Source organism: Eupeodes corollae, chromosome 2, assembly GCF_945859685.1.
Source record: "Eupeodes corollae chromosome 2, idEupCoro1.1, whole genome shotgun sequence".
NCBI lineage: Eukaryota > Metazoa > Arthropoda > Insecta > Diptera > Syrphidae > Eupeodes > Eupeodes corollae.
The window spans coordinates 157,703,114-157,726,047 of NC_079148.1; the positions used below are offsets into that span (position 1 = coordinate 157,703,114).

A 22,934-nucleotide genomic window follows, 5' to 3' on the forward strand; every position below is an offset into this window, starting at 1 on the left:
TATGTCCAATGTGTTGGTTCGCTAATTAAAATATCTCACTTCGAACGTTCGATTTGCCAACCATAAAAGGGGTGTGAATCTTCTATTCTATAAAACTTCCAGTAATAACATATCTCAAGATCCTTGCAATCAATCATTTTAAAATGGTTTGGTCTGATTGATATTGGAATCTTGACTTCTTGTGGTTACCAAGAAGAAGCTCCGATTTATTTCTTCTGAATTCTTCATTCTTATGTTTTGTTTTTAGTGATCACATTGCACTGGTAAGATACTTACTTTCAAATGCAAGCTTCGTCGTCCTCTTGCAACTACAATTTTTTCCATTATATGACACATAAAAAGTTCCAATCCCAAGTTTTGAAAACATTTTTTTTTCAAATCGCTGCTGACAAAAATAATTCTCTTCCAAATAAAAACACCACTTTGTTATGATTAACTAAAAAATTGTAATAGATTTATTTTCTTTCTTACTCATAATTAAATTATACATAGCTGTTTTTTTTTAATTTACAATATTTACAAAGATTTATATATAAATTAATCGTTGGGTGTTCTTTCCCAAGTGTGATTTTTAAAAAATAAACCAAGGGAAACTTTATTCTTGCTTTTTTAAATATTTTTTTTTTATATTATAATTAGTTTATTGATTTTATTTTGTATCTTTTTTGTGTTGTTGTTGTTTTTGTTGTTAATGTTATGATTTATGTTTTTTTTATTTCTTAAAAGTAAATTTTTAATTATATTATATAAGCCTTAATGGTAGAGTATACATTATATTGTAAAGTTAAGTCTAAAAAACACGTTTAATAAACTAAGTTTGCTTCCAAAATTCTACACAGAGAAAAGTATCAGTATATATCTTTTACACGTACACAGCTTTGTTTTTATGGATGTATAATGTATGTATGTATATAGTATAGGAAAAGATATTGTATCTAAGGTTTAAATATTGCGCAGACACTCTTATAATAAAAAATAGCTTTATATTAATGAAGATTTTAGAAATCTTTTATTTTTAACCAACTAGAATGAAAACAAAAAAACAGTCTGTGATCGGTTTGGAATTTATTCCTCATGGTTGTCGGAACTGTGATGCTGTTGTTCCAGCTTTATCTTGGCTATGGGATGATCTTTCATAGGGTAGCCAGCGGCAGCGGCTTCGGAGGCTGAATTCGCCGCGAATAGTTCACTTACATCGGGGCCGGGAAAGAAGTCTTCGAAACGGGGTGAGGCCTTGTGCGATTTTTGCAGCAAACCATTGGCAATAGCCTCAAAATCTATGCCGGGAGTGAGACCTTCTAACATACGTTTATCGGGAAACTTGTAGGGTGAGGGGTCACCTTTTGACTTGAAATTAAGGGAGAAGGGTGAACTGCTTGTGGGCTTTTGCTGGGAACTACTACTGCTATTTGAGCTGCCACTTCGTTGCTGGCCGTAGGGTAGCTGCGGTCTTGATGCTGCGGCAACAGCGGCGGCTTGTGACATTGCATTTGACATGTGCTGCTGCATGCTCTCTTTCAGTTCTCGACTTGAATAGGAGGAATTTTGCTGGTGATGTTGCGGCTGTTGTTGATGGGGCATCTGGTGCTGTGCACGACCTTGAGGAATGACATTGAGACCAGGAATTCCCATTAGACCCAGGGCACTGAGGTCGGGTAAATTGTCCGGCATCTTAGCGTTTCCCAAATGATGTTCGGAAGAACTTCTCTTAGACATCGGGTCTTCCATTTCGGATCTTTGCAGGAAGGCTGGTGACTTGTACATATTGAGTGACGGTGACGGCGATTGCTGTGACATTTGGATCTGACGACGGAGGGTTTCTGCCATGGTTGATAGAGGACTTGCTGCATCCGAAGGATGTGATCCTAGTTTGTTGTGATAACCATTGGATGAAGAGCCGTTTGTGGGAGTTCCTGGCATTCCATATTGTGACTGTTAAACAAAAAAAAAAAAAAAAAAAATACAAACATTTTAAATTTTAAAAATTGGTTCATTTAAAGGTTAGCTTTTTTAAAAAATAGAAAAAAAAAACTAAATCAGATTTGAAACTTACCGAATGAGCTGTTGCAGCTGCTCCACCTCCTCCACCATTTGCATACATCTGCACTGTCTCTTCTTTGATCTCGCGATAATCACGAAAAACGACTGCTTTTATGACCGATCGAATCAACTCTTCCGGCCACATTCCCAGTAGAATTCTTTGCGGACGCCCTCGTGCTTTGGGTCGAGGATCTGTCCCGCCATCTAGCGATGGTCCCAACATATTATGAACTCGATTGGCATACAAAACAAAAGTCGGATACGGGATGTCATATTTTCGGGCTGCTTGTGACAATGAGAGGCCTTCTTTTAAAACACTAAAAATAGCCTCGGCCATTGATTCGGGTCGCCACGATTTTAAAGGCCCACGTTCACGAAAGCGCAACTGTTGAACGAGGCTCTGTTGGTTGGTGTTCCAACATTTCTGCCACATTGATTGTAATTGATATTGATAGCTATCTATTAGATGCAAATGAAAGAAAGGAAAAGAGAAAAGGAAAATCATTTAAAGAATAAGATTGAAATAAAAGTGAAATAATGGAAAATTGTCAAAATCAAGGACAAGTAACAAATATCAAAGCAAGAAGAAACGTTTTGAACAATTTCAAACAAAAAACTAGGACCAATTAAAAACTTAAGTTGACTAATTAACTTACCAGCAACTGATGAGGATCCAGCACCACTCATCCAGGGATGTGCTCCTTCAATCAGCTTAGCCTAAAAAAGCAAAAACAAAATAATCAAGTTTAGTCTAGAGATCCAAGATGGATATTTATACAAATAATAAGAATTATAGTTTGTAGTTTTGAGTAAAAGATATTTTAGAGTGTTGCCTGAAAAAGGTTAAAATCGGAGGCTTAAGATGATCTATGACATTTTTTAAACTCTCAATATTTCCTTAAGTGAAGTTACAAGTCATTTTTCTAGTAAGAGCAAGTCATCATTGAAATAAAGAAGGTAATAATTATTCGATTTTGCTTTCAGAAATGTCCTGAAAACTTGTAACCACTTAGCACAGAGTGGCTTAAGAAATATGACATAAAAACCTCTGTCTATTATCAAGTCGTAATCACTCATTATTCTTCTTTTATTTGCCTAATGACTCCCTTGAAACCATCAAATAAGACTTCCACAGGGTTTTCGAATTGGTCATATTTGCTGCTTTTTTTCTGACATTTCCGCAACTTGATGTCATTTGGAAAACATTTATATCCTCTATTCTATTCTGCACCCGAATATGACTAAGACTTAAAAGTCTAGTTTTTTAGGGTTAATGAAAGTCAACTTATTCTAAAAAGGTACCCCCCATAACCTAACCTCGACGTCTACCAGGATAACAAAAATAAGAATCACTTTTCCAAACAATATGACATGTCTACAAAGGAAAGCTATAAAACTGTTCTTTTTTATTTTCATTCTCTATTGGCTTTCTTAAAAATATCTTATTCTCTCCATAAAGACAATATAAAGTAGAATAAATATAAAAAGACTAAACAAAAAACCAAAACGAAAAAGAATCCAATTACATCCTGCCGCAAGCTGTTCTGTCGCCGTTTTTTTCTTAGCGCTTTTAAATTAATTTTTTGAATGCAAACTTTTTTGTAATTTTTCTTTTTTTTACTTTTTTGGTTGTTAATGTACAAATTAAGAATACAAAGTCCTGGAAATGGAAATTACAATGTACCTTATAGACTATAGAACAAGAAAGAGGGAGAGAGGGGAGGGAATTTCGAAATAAAACTGTCGTAATAAGTAAATTCAAAAGTATCTGCAATCACGAAATATAATTTCTTAATACTCTGATGGAGCTGCAACAAAAAACAAAAATAACACAAAAAAAAGGGTTGCCAGAGGGTAGTTTATGTTGATATGTTGGGTGGGAGAGTGGTTTGGGGTTTTAAGTGAAAAATGAATAGAATCACATTTGTGTGCAGTGAAAAAATGAGTGTTGAATCTCCTTCTACTCCTTCTGGCATTTCGGCTGACTTGGCATTTTTACTCCAACTATTTTGGAACAAGGCATCAGAGGTAACTCTACCTATGCCCAGGGATATTTTAATTCTTTTTTTTTGCAAAAAACATGCAAAACGCTATGTTGAACTTAATTCTTCTGTCTTTTAACTTATTCTTTATACGACTTGCATGATATATGGAAATAACATTTTATTATTTTCGGATGTGTTCAACGTTTAGACCTTAAACTATTGCTGACATTTTTGTATGAAATTAAATATACAAAAAAAATAGCAGTTATAGAGTATTTGTTTTTCTTTTTTTTTAATTTTAAATGTTTATAGCTATGCATGACCAACAACAAATTGAATATTGATGAAGGCGACAGCACTGCACATGCACAGTACATATGTAGATTTTTGTATAAGCATATAAAAGGGCTTAAGGCTGAAATGACAATAATTACACTTTGACACAAATAAAATTCATTTAAAAAAAATAATAATAAATAACTTTATAGTTAAAAGTGAAAAACCTTGATGTTTATTCGTTTTCGCATTCAAATTATCGCATGCAATAATAAATTGAGTTTATAAATTTTACGCATGAACTACTATATTCAATAAATATACATTAAGTTAAAGTTTAATGAAGAAGAATAAGTTAATAAAATTAAAAAAAAAAAAAAAAATGCAAATTGCACGTAGATGCGCACAAGTATAGTTTCTACAAGTACGAATTAATTGTCGCTGTTTTGTTGCGTAAAGCAAAAATGTCATGGGGTTATTAATTATTATAGGAATATATTTACATCTATTGTAGAGTCACGCAAGTTCTAATATAGGCACTAGGCTAGGCTAAGGTACCCTTCGAAATAGACGAAGGAAGGAGGCGTTTGGTGATTTCCTTCAAGTTATTGTTTTATTGTTGTTTATGTGGTCAGTTGAAAATTGATTTTTTTTTGTCTTCTTCTTCATTCACTTTTATATAAAAAAAAGTTACTTTCTGCAAATAACATGCATTTAATATGTAGTTATGGGAGATATTGTAACTTGTAACTTTAAGTATAGACTAAGCGTTTGTTAAATAATAATTAATGCTTAATGTTTGTAGTGGATCCATATCGATATACAGTATTGGAAAAAATATATAAATAAAAACAAGTGTTCTCATCATTTTGGATACGCAATATTTTTGTCAGGAATTAAGTATTTTTTGGCTTTAGTCTTTCTATACTTTAATCGTACCTAATAATGCCCTCAAATGACAAAATTGTTTTATGGACACAACTTTTTGTTTTAACTTAGCGATAAAAAGTTCAAGGCTAATGATGATTCCGTCTGGAAAAATAATAGAAACAACCAACTTTGACTGTAATTTTTTTGTAAGCAAATATGCGTTTTGAGTTTGTTTATAAGTTTGTCAGATGTTTTATACTCGATACATAACAACATTTTTAAAAATCATCTAAAACTTAAGAAAAAATGGTTCGGGGATTATATTATATACTCCCTTTGGACACAAAGTGATGAAAAAACTAAAGCATCCTGCACATGAGCCACGAACTACAAACTGCGAACTGTGGATGTTCGCATATTTTGACTTTTCTTTAACATGAGCTTTATTTCTATTCGCAGACAGCGACGAATTGTCAATTTGTAATTACCCTTTTTAACAAACAAAACAAGAGTGGTATAATTTTGAGGTTAAGTTGAGCGCGAACAATTTATCTGTTGCAGTGTGGATGGTATGTGGAACGCGACCGCACTGCAATTCTTTACTACCAAATTGTTTATACAAAATTGTGTTGTTTTATAGAACAAAATACAAATTTTATAATCCTAATATAAATGTCAATTGGTTTCTTATAAGTTAAATATGTTTTTTGTTTGAAATTGACTTTTTGAAATGTGTAAAATCACGTTTGTTCGTCTATACGTTCAATCGTTGTTCGCTCTCATGTGCAAGGCCCCTAAGACAAGCTGGAAAAACGATGGTTGAAATTGCAAAAATCTTTATAACTGTTCGAAACAAGATGAAGAAAAAGATAAACTTCTTTGCGTTTTGCTCCACTATTGGTAAGAATATGTAAGTAGAAACCATTTCTTTCGTTAAGAAAACTCAAAAATGAATTAAACGGATCAGTGACAGCTAGAGCAACAAGAAACCAACTTATAGGAGCAAGTCTTCCTGGATGAAGTCCACAAAAAGTGCCATTTTTTAACTAGCAAACATTTTGTAGTACCCGTGGCATGATGGTTAGTGCGTTGGACTATCATGCTAGAGGTCTTGGGTTCGATCCTTCCCTATGCCATCTTAAGTCTTTTCATGGGTACTGCCTCTTGCGAGGAACTGACAAATTCTCCAAGAGTAACTCTTGTCATGAAAAAAGTGCTTTCTCAAATAAGCCGTTCGGATTCGGCATATAAACTGTAGGTCCCCTTTATTCATGACAACATTACTCGCACAGAGGAACGGTTGAGAGTTGTTAGTCATTAGGCCCTAGTTCTCAACGGACTGTTGCGCCACCCAATTTATTTATAAACATTGGCAAATAATCACTTATCCCTTTGCAAACAATCACTTATACTGTTCTTATTGGACAAATGTTTGTGGTCGGATAAAACGAAGATCAATTTGTTTACTTCCGATGGAAAAATCGAGCCCTTCCCGCCATTTTATCGTAAGCTACATTTTCAATAAAAAAGACAACTTAGTTGTTAAAATTTGCTAGTAACACAAAAAGCCTTAAAAGCTATTGTCATGTCTTAACTTAAGCATAAGCACGGTGGGTGGGAATATAACGATTTAAGGGTACTTTTCAGCATATGGGGTAGGTCCAATATTTTGGATCAAAGATAAGATGTGCGATGTGGATTATGTCCACATCTTAAATTGATTTATGCTAACATTAACTAAAGAGGAGTTGCCAATCAAATAGGAGTTCATGAGGGAGCAGAAGCACCCCTAAACCCAATTGAAAACTTATGGGGCATCCTAAAGCGTCGGATCGGAAATTGTAAAATCAAAAAATAGGCGAGACATATGCAGAATTGGTGAATTAGACAGTGGAGACAGTTATTAATAATAAGAGCGCCAGTACAAAATACTCAAAGAATTTGAAATATTTTTACCATTAAGAGTACCATTATTTTTTCAGGGAAGAAACAACATAATAATCACAAATTTATTGTTTTTCATTTTATTTTAGCAATAAGTTGTTAAAAATATATCTGTGTAGTTTTAAATTTTTCTGCTCTTCACAAATACCTTTTTTGTGTTAAAAAGAATGAGCAAAGACTATAAGCTAAAAAGTGCTTTTTGAACTTATAATATTGCGATTCCGGTTTGTTTGCAAAATATTATAGCCTTGTTTTATTTTCACAGTGATCCAGTTCTTATCGGCGCCGAGAAATAAAGCCAAGTGAAACAAGGTCCAATATTCCACTTTTGTAAAATGAATTATAGCCAATTTCCAACAGTGGGTCTTATTTCACTTAAGGGGGTATTCTGGTCTAGAAATTAAAAAAAACGATTTTTTTTTCTTTTCATATTTTCATAGTTTAACTATTTAAGAATATGTCTACGAGAGGATTTTCCCAAATTCAAATTATTTTCGAAGAAATAAGCATTTTGCTGAGCAGCCATGCAAATCAGTTGGGCTGCAACTAATAGAACAAAAGACATAATGGGGTACTCTAAACGCGTTTTTCTCAGAACTGTCTTTTTGAATCTGATACCCACGATTTTTTAGGTTCTGCCGAACCGATTTACTTGAAATTTTAAGATAGTCTTCTTTAGGGACTTGTCTACGTCCAGAACTATGGCCATCCCCAAATTTTCATTTTTACTATTTTTAACAAATCGAAGAATGTTCAAAAAAATGTTAAATTTTTGTATTTTTCTTTAGACAGCCGCCATTTTGTAAAAAAAAATGTTTGTAACTTTTCCGTAGTTCCAGACATTGCGACATTATTGTAGATTAATAATCTTTTTTAGTTTTTGATTTCAGATTTCTAGGAGAGTTAAAATCGTGGGTATGGTCACGCACCAAATTTTTAAAACGCACCACTCCATCAGCTGATAACTAACGGAATTTTAATTTTTTTTTACTTTTTTATTTTTTTTTGTGTGCTTGTAATGTGAATAAATAATGTATAAAAAAATTGATGGTAAAATTGTTGCATGCTTTTTTCTACAGCACTTCAAAAATTACCTAAAATTCATGTCTCTAGACCAGAATACCCCCTTAAGCAAAGTGAAATAACCCGAATTTGTATTTCACTTTCAAAAGTATGGATTGCCATAAATAGAAAGAAAATATCGCCTCTACCCCAAATCTCATAGTATGTCCATGCAGGGGTACAGTGGGACAGCATCCCCCCGTCCCATCATGCCTCAACGTGAAAATAATTTGGTCTCATTTCTTAAAATAATTTGGCCTTATTTCACTTTGCCAAAATGTCATAAGACCAACTACTGGAAATTTGTGTTATTTCACTTGTGTATAATAAGCCCTATTTGAGATAGTTGGTCTTATTTGCTTTGGACTTAATTCACGGCACCGATCATATCATGCATTTATTCAAATTTGTTAAAATCTGTTCTGAAAAAAGAAAAGTTTTGTTATTTTGCAAAGTATTTTTTGTTTTTGTTTCAGCAAATAATAAAATTTGCAAATATATTTAGAATTTTAAAAAGCTTTTTAGTGGAAAAATTAAAGAGACATTTGCCTTTGCAAATAATAGTTTGTTTTGAAAATTTTTTGAAAAATAATTAAAAAGAAAAAAATAGTAACATTTTTGAAAATGAAGAAGTAATTTTTGTTTTAATTTTATCGAATTTAAAAAGAGCATGAATTTTTAATTTTAAGGCTATTGCGAAAATTCATCTCTTTTTAAAAAAATGTCTGATTTTGTGAAGGTTTTTTAATCCAACGACATAGTAGCCATCCTTCAGTGGAATATTTTTTTTAATCTACGTGCATCTTTTTGAAAAAAATATTTAGAAAACAAAGAAGCTGAAACTAAGAATTAACTTCGATATTGGAAATGATTTTTCGACAAAAAAGAGTTTTCAATTAACGAAAAGAACCATCGAATTTGTGTTTTATAAAATTGGAAATATACTAAAATTTAATAGCAACAGAAATATGTACTTAAGTCCCTTGCAATAACTTTTGTGAACACTTTATTGTTCTGGAAATGGAGCCCAATAACACTGTGATGCATCTATTTACGGAAAAAGTAAAGCAGCCGTCTGCAGAGAATTTTATCGATTGTCAAATATTTTCAATGATGAATTTCTCTCTAAAACCAATTGCTGGACACAAAATTATTCCTCTATTTTTCCCAAGGACGATTTCCTTATGTAGCTTGATATGTGACGCTACTATGACAGAAATTGACTAACTAATTTTTTCAACGTACGAGTATATTTGGTCTTAATAAACACAATCTATGTTTTTCTTTAAAAATTTTCAAAATGAGAATTTATTGCAAAGTTGTATTTTAAATTGGTAGAACACTTTTTCTTTTCAATTTTCAATTAGGGTCTGCAAAATTGAAAAGTCAGAAATCTTTTCACTTTGAAAATTTCTTAAAAACCCTTTGCAATTTTACATTGAAGGATAATATTTTTTTTTGCGAAGCTGCAAAGAGAAAATTGTTTGGTGATATAGGAATCTGATCACGATTTGATCATTTTGATAATAAATCGCGACTAATGTTGCTTGTTTCTATGGTCATATACATTTAAGCAGACATCTAAAAGCTAAAAAAAATAATTTTCAAATCCATTATTGAATAAAAAATATTGTGATTTCGGGGTTTGAAATATTATATGTTTTTGCCAAAGCAAGACTACAACACAGCGCGATAGTCTGCCAGCTATCTTAAACTTTCAAGTAAAATAATTGAACTTCTGATAAGGTCATAAAAAGTTTTCTAAAATTGGACGAGTACTTTGTTACTTCAGACAAATCCATTTTAGCTATGTCCCCATTTTTTAACATATCCTAGTTTTACTTACTTCAAGTTCATCCAATATAAAACACACACACAAAAAATGTGGTTTAATCAAAAATTAATCAAAGTTCTACACAAATACACTTAGATATTACACAATAATAAAACTAAAAAAATTACAACTGTTACATCCTTTCTATCGTCTCCGGCTATCCGTCGTCGTCCGACATCCGTCATCCACCATCGTCGTCGTCGAAATTATCCTTCATTTTTAGAGATACAGCAATATTGCAGGAAGGTAATTCGTTAACCTCGGCACTCACCCTCACCCCTTTTGTCTATTTGAGTTATTTAATAACACCAACTCTATATGGACTTGATGGTGGACACAAAAAAAATATCACCAGCAACTCTGGTTGGTAGGTAGGTAGGAAGAAATAAAAAGGGTTGGAGTTTAAAGACATTCTCAAAGCAATAAAATACCATTTCATTGAGGTTTTATCGATTTCTCGCCCTGTTTTCTATCCAAACAGTAAATTCTTAATTTCTACATCCGAAAACCACAAAGCGTACCACCACCACCAAGTCGCCTGCTGTACAAAAACTTGCCACTATACTTGAGACGCTGCTTACAGTGAAATATTTTATAATAAAACTAAGTCTTGATACAAAAACCAAAAATAAAATAAGTTAAAGGAAATAAGAGAAGATGAAAAATATAGTAAAACATTACAAATAAAAATAAAAACAAATGATGACATTTAAATGACCACATATTAAAAAAGCAGACGAACAAATTAAACCATGTTTAAAGATTAAACAATCCACTGTATAATCTATGCCGCCAGGGTGGCCGTATTTTCATTTTATTTTATATTCGCTAAGCCATAAACTATACTTTATATATATATATACGTATATGTATAATAATAAAAATGAACAGAAAAAGAAACAAAACAAAAAAATAAATAAATAAAGACTCTTTCTCACACAGAAGATATTATGTATGTTCGGAGCCTGACTCGTTCGTTCGTTCAATAATATTCCCTTTTTCCGTTCTCATTCCATTCATTAATTTTATAAGAATCGTAATAAATAATTAATTTAAACGGCACCGTCAAAATGAATTTCCCCACGTCTTACTCCTTACACTCGTATTCTCTGGCTCTGCAATAACTTGTCCCTCTCATTAAACATGGAACATTTACTGTGAAGCGAACAAAAATATATACCTGCCTACCTATGGATATGTACATAGATATTTATTTAAATATATGTTTATGTATGTGTGATGATTGTAGAAATGCACCACCCCCACCCTCATCCCCATACCCATTCCCATCCCCAAATACAAAACGGGACACGGAATGTTTTTTTCTGCGTCTTCGTTGCTGCCTTTGAAGAAAGTCAGAACAAAAATAAAAAAAAAATATAAAATAAAAATTATAAGTCAAGCAGGCGAAAGCGGCGCTACTGGTATCTAGTAGCAGTACTAGTAGCTCTTTGGCTGTAAGACGAAATCCCACCAAATAATCGTGAGAGAGTGAGGATGAGGACGAAAAGATGGATAAAGTGGGTGGGGTATGGCATATGGCTGCAAGATGGTGGGACGGGAGGTATGAGCGGAGCGCAATTTGCAAACGTGATTAATTTATACAAAAATACATAAAATATAATTTCTCTTGTTTTGTTAGAGGGTCCCGGTGCGGGTGGAGTTGAAGGTGGGGTTGGTTGAGTCGCTGTGCTGCGCTTCTGCCACCGAGTTCTGTAGAATGTAGAGGTGATGTATACTAAACAGCAACTCGTCTTCGTTTTTACGCTGCTGATGATGGTTCCATATACTATACTACACTATGGCGGCACCCCCTTTAGCCCGTTCCCGATGCCTAAGCCCAGGAAGCGAGTAAGCTAGCGAGAACCCTTAATATATACCTACGTACCTATCTCTACAACAACAAACAACAACAACAACTTTATGTAGTATAATACAACTAAATATTTAATAGTATTTTATTGCACGAATTTCAAATAAAATATGCATGTCGGTCGAATGAATTATTCATAGAATAATGACTGTTAGAGCAACAGCATATACCCAGAAGTATAGTAACATTACAAGAGTACTTTGTAATCTAAATGTATCTATATGGCATTCCCGGAGTACTTGTGATGTTGTGTAGAAAATCACAAAAAAATAATACTAGATAGATACAGTAGCGGTATAGTGCTGCTGCTACAAGATAGAGCTACACAACTTTGTACGATATTTCATTGTGTTTCTTGCAACAATACATCATCGTGTTTACCTTTTTCCTTCTTCTTTCTTTTACTTTAATATCTATATCTATAGTATCTATGCTATCCTACCCATCTACCTACTATTTGAGGAGGTTTTTGTCTTGTCTTAATTTTTTCTGGAACTTGGTAGCTTCTTGATTTAGACTTCTTTTTGTTTTCTTCTTTTGAAAAGTTGTTGTGCGAATGCGAAGAAGGATCCAGTAGACCATGTAAATCACTGCAATTCACTGTGGTGGTAGATATTATAATTTTTGTTTTCAATATCTATACGCCCGAGTTAAAATTGTAACGAATTTGTTTTATTTTTGGTTTTATAAGTGCATATAATTTGCAGTTGGTGGTGGTAAATTCAACAACAGTTGGGTCGAAAATAATTGCTCTATTATGGCAGGGAGGGGTGACCTAATACATGTATTTGTAAGTTTCATTCCTATCTATCGGGAATAGACGTTTTGGTGCAGAACAAAACACGAAAAATAACTCCGTCAAAAAATTACATCTTTATTTCAGATCTCGTGTTGGGCGCCATTTAAAGAAAAAGTAGTTAATTTGTGTAGAAAGTTTGAGGGATATATGAATTTAGTCACATAATATGCCTTTTGAAGTAAAATTTTTAGAAAGTACATTTCTATCACTCTTCTTCTACTTATTCATATTTCGTGTTGGGCGCCATTTAAGGTAAAAGTAGTAAAATGTCATACAAATTTTGTATTTAAATAAGAAACTGGTCAGAGAACATATCTTTTGAAATAAAGTCGGTAAAAAATGCATCACATTGTTACTTCTCATATCCAATTTATTCAGATCTCGTGTTGGGCGCCATTTAAGAAAAAAAAATTTGGTGTTATTTTAAGGTTTTATGTCAGTATGATCTTGGTCCGAAAATGTGCATTCTAAAATATCGCCCTTAGAAAATGAATTTTTACTTTTGTTGTTCACTTATGCAGATCTCGTGTTGGGCGCCATTTTAGGAAAAAGTAGTAATTTTTAATAGAAATTGTTTTTGTCGAGAAGAATTTGGTCAACTAATATATCCAACGAAGAGACAATAGCAAATTTGCGTCATTACTTCCTTCTTTTCAACTTATGCAGATCTTGTGTTGGGCGCCATTTAGAAAAAAAGTAGTTTAGTTTCATATATAGTTTTTGTATCGGTTAGGTGCAATTAAAAAAATTAGTTGGGCGTGTAAAAGGACCCTGATTTTTTTCTTTTTTTGTATTATCTTGTTCTGATCTCGTGTTGGGCGCCATTTACCGAAGAAAAACAATGTGTAGAAATTGATGATCTTTTTATTTTATAAAATTTGACTTCTTTAAGGCAACTTATGTAGGACCCCAAAAATTCATTTATTGAACACTACTTTTTTTCGTAAGTGAAAATAATTATCTCCACGCAGTTTCTTCTAAGCTATCCCACAATTTTTCGATAATAAAAGTAAAATACCATCGAAATAAAAAGAAATTTAAATTTTAAGAAGGCATTATGGAATAATCCTCTAAATTTGATATCTCCTTACAACATAAATTTAATTAAAATTCCACGTTGGGCGCCATTCAAGCGAAGTAAAACAGATACATTCAAATGGATACATATAAGGAACATGATTAAAATTCTTTTGAAGACATTTTTCAATAGATAGAAGAACATTGATCCTTTCATTCATTACTCATTATTTACGAACAATTATAAATAAAACACATGCATATTTGTGATGTTTTCACTCCGTATTTATTTATTCACCAACTCTGTCACGCATTTAATATGCAAGTAGGTAGAAGTACTAGATGCAGTGTCTTTATCTACACTTTCATACTTATGTAGGTATGCATAGTTCATTGCTTAGTTTAAGCTACTAAAATTATATAAATCTATGCGATGATGAACACGGTGATGGTGACAGTGACGTGACGGTAATGGTGACACAAGGGTGCTGAAGAAACGATACAACAGCCACTATATCTATAGGAAGGTACCTATGCCAGCTAAACGAGGAATGAGGAGGAGGACGACGATGACGATGGTCTCATTTCCTCGAATAATATTTAATATTTAGAGTGTTATAAATATTAAATGAGTGTTACTTAGAAAATCCAAAGGTATTCATGGAACCTGCCCTCCCAATTTCCTAACGCAACGCTATGTTCCGTGCGCTACGTTATATTCTATGTGAGTTTAGTCGCAACAAACATCAAAACATCAACACCAACACTAACTTATAGATATACATATATATTCTGGTAGGTATAAAGCAGCTGCACCAAAACCAGCATCCAACATCGGCAGCAGTAACATCCAAACATTTTAAGGACATATTCAGTGGATTCATGTAAAATTCACATCGGGTGTAATTTCTTATTTAAAATGCCATTAAATTTTTTTGAATAGACGCCCAGGCAGTAAACAGTCAACAACAGAGTAGAAGTAGTATAGTAGTAGCAGAAGCAGAAGCAGTATTGTAGTAGTAGTAGTACCTAAAGCAGCCAAAAGCGAAAAGCGAAAAAGCTACACGCTCTGCTACTCGCTTTGCTTTTAACGCCCAACATAATGACGGCTGACACGGGTGACATCTTATATAATATGTTCTACCGACCGACCGACCGTACTACTATACTGACTGATGCAGTCTTGTTTACTTCTATTCAAAATTTATTTTCTACCCCTTCTTCTATAGAGTATTGAGTATACATATGTTAGGGTACATTGTACGTACAGTGCCTTTTTGTTTCGTCCACCATAAGCCATAACATTACTGTTTCTTTATTGTGCGCTGCTGTTACGAAAATAAGACACAAAACATTGGTTCTTATAGCTTGATGCTTATTACTGCATTTGTTGTGCCACAGCCCCTGGGCTCTGATCTTTAATGTCCTTCTTGAAAAATAAAAAAAAATATTAAAAAAAAACTTCTTGAGAAAATGCAGCACTATACCATTTAAATAAGAGGAGCCTACAAGTATATATCTGGGGAGTTCCCCATCATCATCTCCTCTACCCCCTCACCCACTCATCTATACATATAGAAAGCTTCATAGCTCTGATGGTTAATGTTTACATTAACGTGCTTCATATAAAATTGTTAAATTTTTAATTGTGTTCTGTCGCTACTTTACCCTCTGAAAAGCCTGCAGACGTTACTTTTTTATTTTATAATATACTCTTATATATACTGGAGGCAGAAAAGAAACACAATTCAAGGAACGAGAATATAGTATGTTTGTATCTCGTCCTCCAGCCTTTCTTTTCTATAAATATCTGAATGTTTCGCCTTTTATATTGCATCCTTTATTTTTTTTCTATTTTCTTTTTTTTAAATTCTTTTTTCGCTTTATAACCCCCACCACGTATTAAGTTAATGTAAACACACATATAGCATGGCATCGCAGAGGCCCCTGCCTCACGATGCAACTCGTAGATCTTTTACTAGGTTTTCACTCACTTTCATATCAATAATGAACAGAGAGCTTCGCTTGAATTATTTTACTTAGTAATTGAAAATATTATTAAAAAGCCTACAGGACGATACAATGACGGCGGCGACGACGACGACGATGATGATGCTGTAGGCTAGGCTGTTACTGCTGCTGCTGCAGTGTTGCAGTTTGCAGTTGCATTTGCAGGACGCGGTACAGGAAATGTACCCTTATGGAATATATACATACCTATAAAGACAATCTCTACATTTATACGTATGTTAGAAAGAATATATGTGTATGTAGTTATGTAAATACATTTAGGAGCTCAGGCTTTGGTTGTGCATCATGTTTCATGTAGCTTGCATATTAGATAAAATTTAATGAATCTTTTCCACAATATTATGTTTTAAATATGTATAAGGATGAAGCGTTGTGTGATTGTCTTGGTGTGTATTTGTGTTGTTTTAGCCTACAGGATATCTTCAAGTAACTTATCACTGTGATGCAGTCACATGTCTATTTTTTCATCTTTTGCAAGTAAATCAAAAGATGCATCCACGTTGCCTTCCTTACTTATCGAGGAAAGGTTAAGCATCTTATCCCTTGGCAAAACATTGTAATCAAACTTTAAAAATATAAAATGCCTAAGCGATACGATAAACTGCTAAATCATTCGCTAAACCATTGAAAAGTTACAGACGGAATCGAAACTTACAGGTGCATTTGTGTTTGAGTCACGTTCGTATATCTCCAAAAATTTTTCACTACTTACCCTTGTTGCAAGATAAAATATTTTGGGCAGAATCCGAAATAGTTCTAAAAATGATAAGCGAAGGAATTATAACCTACATTTTAATATTTTTCTTTTTATCGATATTATTATAAGCAATGCCCAATCGAGATTTTTGCATTTCAACCATCAAAAAATTCTACCGTTATGCTTGAACTTCTATCATTGCTCATCATCTAGAACTCATATTAAAATATACTGCCTAGCAGAGTTTTATTTTCAGCTGTACATCAAGAATGTGGAATGCTTTACCCAACTTGTTTTCCCTCCAATTTTTATATTCAAATCTTGAAGGCAAATGTACACTGACATCTCTTCTAAATCCTTCCCTTTTTTTCTAACCCTCGCACTATTGATTAAAAATAATTATTTTCCTAAAGTTATTGCAATTTCAAAACCGTGCATTTCACTTATTGTGAATATACTTTGCGAAAGTGAATTTGGGTGTTCCACAATATGTTATCGTGAATTGTATTTTCGAACATACAAATGGATGTTCTGTGTTTCGGTTTGTAACATTTTTTTAACGCATTCAAATCATATATTTTATTTGTGTGAATTGATCTTTGATAGCTTCCATGTGCTCGAAATCGGAGGGTTGCAGCAAGTTTTTGAATTGAAGGAATCGATGAAGGTATTAGAAAAGGTTTAATTTTCTTTAGAACATATAAAAAAGCGTCTTTAAATAAATAAATTGGGTGGCGCAACAATGGAGGGGACCTACAATTTATATGCCGAACCCGAACGGCTAATTTGAGAAAGCACTTTTTTATAGCAAGAGTTACTCTTGGAGAATTTGTCAATTCCTCGCAAGAGACAGTACCCTTGAAAAGACTTTAGATAGCATAGGCAGGGATCAAACCCAAGACCTCTGGCATGACAGTCCAACACACTAACCATCATGCCTCTTTGCTTAATCTAAAATTATGAATGAATGCTTAAAAGAAAGAAATCAAGAATTTACTCTATTTATTAGAACAACTCTACACAATTTTCACACTCTTACATTGTGTCAGGTAAATTCAATCCAAACTCTTGAATTCTGTTTCCTTTTTTCACTTAAATTTGCCAATAATATTGCATTCATCTTCAAAACAGCAAACATTTTACTTTAGAAACAAAACAGAATGGAAGATCCTTCAGTCTTGACAGTTCGAAGCAATTTCGAAGTTTTCGAAATCAATCGAATTGAAGAACTGCAATTTCATTTCACGTAAAATTGAAAAGTGATTTCAATTCACTTTCGATCGAAATTCAGAAAATAGGCGTAAATCATTCGTGAACAAATTATCTACCATCGTAAAATGTTTTTCGGAATTCAAAAGTATAAATTTGTTGGATACAAGGTTTACGCAGAAATGGGAAGATTTTAATTTTTCGAGGTTTTCTAGACTTCTTTTAGGTTTCTTCCTGTCCTTTTCCGTAGACCTATTGGCCTTTTATTTTCTTCTAAAAAATATTACAATTTAATAACAATATTCAACACTTGTTGAAATGTGATTTTCGTCCTTTTTAATGATTCCTTAGTAGATATTCTTATGTTCTTAAGGTAACTATCATTTCAGCAGGAAAATTTATATATGTACACACATACATATGAAAGAGCTTATCATCTGCTGTGTTCAGCTCATGATTTATAAATAATGCTTTTGTGTAAGTTTAATTGAATTTTGGTCCTACAAGGATAAGCAATCTTAAATGCATAAACAGATAGACATTTAAAAAAAAAGGATTATAAGCCACCTTACTCGTTCTCTCTTTAATTGTAACCCACATCAATCCATGAAATATCTGTGGTGCTTCCAAATTAATCTTAAAAATGACACATTACTTCATTCAATTGATATTACTTAACAACGAAGGTTTTAAAACTGACAGCTATTTGTGTTGTGGCATCCTGAAAACTTCAAAAATCAACAAGGTCCCATTAAGTCACTCTGAATAAAACTTGTATGGCTATTAAACAAAGTTTAGCAATTCACCATGAATCGAAATCTCCAGTACCAAAATCTCCAAATACAAAAACTCCCATTAATAAAAAAAACCCTAGTGGCCAAAAAATTAACGTATTATTTCATCTAGTAGTTAACTTTTCATAAAATGTTATTTAATTCATATTAGAAGTTTACAGAAAAACTGTTTCATTAATTTTCATAGTTTTCAAAAGCCAAATGTATTTGTTTTCTTCCAATTTTAAAAGGTTATATCTCAAAAAAATGAGATAGTGCTTTTAAATTTAAATTTAAACAAAATGTCTATAAACCGTCAAAGTTTTGTTAACCATGATATTTGTTATAATGATATCACAGTTAGAGGATTTCATGAAAGTACCCAAATGGGATTTTCGATAAAATGAACATTCAAATTCTCAAATTCTGAAAAATCTGATCGTCACTAAGTACATAGACACTCTAACCGTAGGATCGTGATGAAGATCATTTCTGGTTGATTCGTCGATGCAATCCTGAAGCCATAAACAAGTCACCATTTCATCTGTTAAAATTGACAATTGATGCTATTGTTCTATTGTAGCTACTTACAATCTTACCCAACTGACTAAAACCCAATTCATAATGGATCTAAATTACACAGACAAGTCTATACTATAAAAACTTTAGCAGCTAACCACGCTAATTAATTTCAGTTGATAACTATCAAATAAAGTATATGTACGAATATACCTATATAACTATTGCAATATACATATAGTTGATTCCACTATACGAGTTGGGGTCTATACTAATTGTAGGCTTATAAATGTTAGGTAAAACCACAATTACACAACCCAAAAATTAATTATAGGTAGGTACAAACCTAAAATTCCCTTCACCTGTCGAATAAGAAACTCATTTCCAAAAATTCATTTACAAAACTGATGTCAGCCAATAAAATACAATTAGGAACGTTACTCACCAAAAAATATATATACATATATAATATACAATACATATTTAATCAGCTTTCATTATGTACATAAGTAAACTGTATCTATATAGTAACACACATTGTACTGTAGAATGTACATAATACATTATTAGTTTACTTACATATATTTTATTAATTTATTCGATCACATGATGTTAAACATACATTTTAAGTGATATAAAAACACACGAATATCTCTCAGCCCCTCTTTCCCTTCTTCCCATTTTATCCCACCATGAGATATATAGATTGACAGTATTCACAAAAAAAAGAATCTACCCATCACGTGCTTATTTAAGTTAAAATGTGCCTAAATAATTTCTTTTTTTTTATTATTCTTAACATTATTATCATTGCATCATTCAAAATCAAATGGAGTCTTTAAAAATATAACGACAGGCCTAAATTAGAATATAAATTTCGTTTCGACGACTCGTGATTCTTTGCTCAAGAAGTGCTGTTTAAATAATAAATATCTATTTAATAATAATAAAAAAAAAACTAACACACGGAAATGCCTTTACATGAGTTGATTTGGATAAGATTAGAATTCTTTTTTTTTATTAAATAAACACAATAATTTGAAGTTAAAGAAGAAAACTGCTGGCATTCTTTTTTATTATTTATTTTTCTACGTTTTCTTTGTACCTAAAACCATTATTAAAATACTTGTATTCGAACACATCTATAACATATGTTGCCAGAATAAGAATTTGAGTCAACCCTGAGTGGAATAGTTGTTTTAAGTCTATATATATAATGTCTTGAACCTATAGAAAGTCTTTGTTTTATTACCACTGGAACTAATGGCATCATTAGGGTGACCATGCCTTAGAAAAGATGGATTTTATCTTTTTTACTTTTACAATATATGTATAATTCTATTCAAAGAAATAAGGACTTAATTTTGTTGGTTCTGTTGGGTTTCTTAAAATACTTTTAAATTACTTACATAATATCTAAAAATAAATTTTCATATCGGACTTTCTAAAAATGAGACTCGAAAGTGAAGAAAAAACGTTTAAATGTTTTGAAAAATTAATGGCAACGCGATAAAATGATTTAATATTATCTCTTAAGACACACACAGAGTGAATTTCATCCTTAATTTCACATAATAACACATAAACGTCAAATGACATTTGACAAGTTTAAACATATAAAACTTTTCAAGTCTTTTACGTGGTTATCAAAATATTAAAGAGGTTCATCATATTTGCATAATTATCTTTGATTATTGAAACTGAAAACTTTAACTGCCCATCGACCTCAGTCTGTCCAATTGCAAAACGATTAACACACCTGACAAACAATTTATTTTGCTTCACCGAGAACTATTGGAAACCATCAATCCTTTAAAAACTTTATATACGGATGGGTCCTTTAAGTGAAAAACAACTTCTCCTTTTTAGTTTTGTATAGAACTTTCAGATTCAAATGAAGATATCGTCTGCTTGGAGGTAAAAGTCAAAAAGTTCGATTTTGAAACTCATTGTGTTAATTTATATAAAAAGGTAAGCTAATTTAAAACTAGTTAAAAAAAAAGAAATTTAGTGGACATTTTTAATGAGCGTATCCCCGATTTTGATTTTGTTACTTAATGACTTCTACCTCCAAGCAGAAGATACATCCTTCTGCAAGGCAAACTTCTAAACGCAGTCAGTTTTCCTGCTAAAGTGGTAACAATAATAAGAGCACTTCGAGGATAGTTAGGACGTTGATGCTTTCAGGGCAACCTAAATATTTTAACGGGAATAAAAAATAAAAACAACAACTGCCCAATTCTTAACTATATCCAGAGTGTTTTTTACAACAACGTCAACATCATTCTAGCCTGGGTTCCATTCCAAGTCATGTCGGCATAAAAGTTAACGAAGCAGCAGATGTAGCATTCGTCAAAGATTAACCTAACATTGCCCTTCTAATGCGTAAAATATTGAAACGGATGAACTTACTGCCCCATGGCTCAGTCAAGATAATTTCCTTCGGACGCATCACCCTACCCACCTCAGAGTTCCCTACAACAAGGATTTTTCTAGAGCAGATTGTGTAACACTTTTCCGAATTAGACTAAGAAAAACTTTATTCTCATACTATTTACAACCACGAACCTCCCGAAAAATGCGAAAACTGTAAGGAATTCTTGTCTGTCTGGCATATTCTAGCGGATTGTATAATTTCACGCCAAATTCCGAACATTGTTTCCTCAGAAGACAAACATCTACATTATTGCTCAAAAAAAAAGTAGATTTACTTAAACTCATATTTTCGTGTTTCAAGTCATTTCAAAATTGTATTCATATCTTTAAAGATTATAAAATCATTCAAAATTGTTTTATTTATGTCTTTTTTATAAATATTCAAGTTAATAAATTATTCATCTGTTATATTTGAAAATTGTTAAGAAAAATCATTAAAAAAATACAGTTTTTATTTTCTTATACTAAAAACAAAACAAAAAAAACTTTCATAATGTTAAACCATTTTTAACTGAAATGTCTATCAGTCAGACGGCAACAACGCCATGTCCTTATGTTCTTAGCTTTAAATTAATGTATACATATTGCTCAACTTCTTAATCCTTCAAACACAAGATCCTTAAAGCTATTAAAAGAAGCCTCAAATAAATGTGAAAACTGCTTTAAATTATGTAAACTCTCAAAAATAAATTATTCTTATTTTTGTTCTATACAAGCCTTGTTACCCTGATGCCTCCTATTTAAAAGATTTACACATTTATTTTATAAGTTATTTTTTTAATAAATACAAAATTAGGTAATTTTTAAAATAACAATATTTGTTTGACAAAATCTAAACTTTCTATTGAATAAAGCAAAATTGGTCACCCTATCCGAACATCCCTTAAAAATTGTAATGTTAACAAAAGAAAGATGCATTTGTGCAAATAATGAAAGTATAGCTCTTATGAAGAGACTAAAAAAGAAGCCATCGAAGGCGGCTGCCATGGCCAACAACGGTATGACGGCATATGGTCGCCATAAAACAACAAAACAAAATTTATATAATTTTATTTCTTCGTAAAAACAATACCGACAAAAAATAAGTTCTTTAGGATGATGGTCTCTGAGTCTCTGAGTCTCTGGGGTCTTAACTCACTCGCTGCTGTGTTTATGCAGATGAAGATGAACAATTATAGTCTTTCATTTAAATAAATAAAAACAAAATAAACAACATTATTTATATCTCTTTGTACTTTTGCAAGCAAAGCCGTTAATAACCAAAGTAAATATTTAAAACAAGAAACAAAAATAAAACAAAAATCCCTCACATATCGCATTTAGTTTTTTATATTTTTGTAGGTATATGTTTGTATGTCCCTGGTATGGTATGGTATGGTTTTCGGGGTAGGTCGAGGCGGCTTAAGCATCTCAAAAACAAAGGCTAAAGGCAAACTGGGCGAGGCGAGGTATGTATAGTTAGGTACACTTATATGGGTATGGGAATGGTGTTCATTTTTACTCATCATCTTATATTTACACTTTGTGCCACAAAAATTCTTTTATTCATTTATTTTATTTATTTATTTT

The 22,934-nt window shown here is 32.3% G+C and overlaps 1 protein-coding gene across 1 annotated transcript in view; it reads right to left on the reverse strand.

Moving 5' to 3' along the window:
• Window positions 1-706: 706 nt before the first annotated feature.
• The window catches only part of LOC129944010 (protein bric-a-brac 2), a 38,410-nt gene continuing 16,182 nt past the window's right edge, over window positions 707-22,934 (reverse strand). Inside the window, exons 2-4 of the mRNA XM_056053134.1 lie at window positions 2,697-2,757; window positions 2,054-2,499; window positions 707-1,932 (exon numbers count right to left, since the gene is read on the reverse strand). Coding sequence (XP_055909109.1) covers window positions 1,066-1,932; window positions 2,054-2,499; window positions 2,697-2,757 — 1,374 coding nt within the window. The 3' untranslated portion in view covers window positions 707-1,065. The remainder of the gene's footprint in view (window positions 1,933-2,053; window positions 2,500-2,696; window positions 2,758-22,934) is intronic.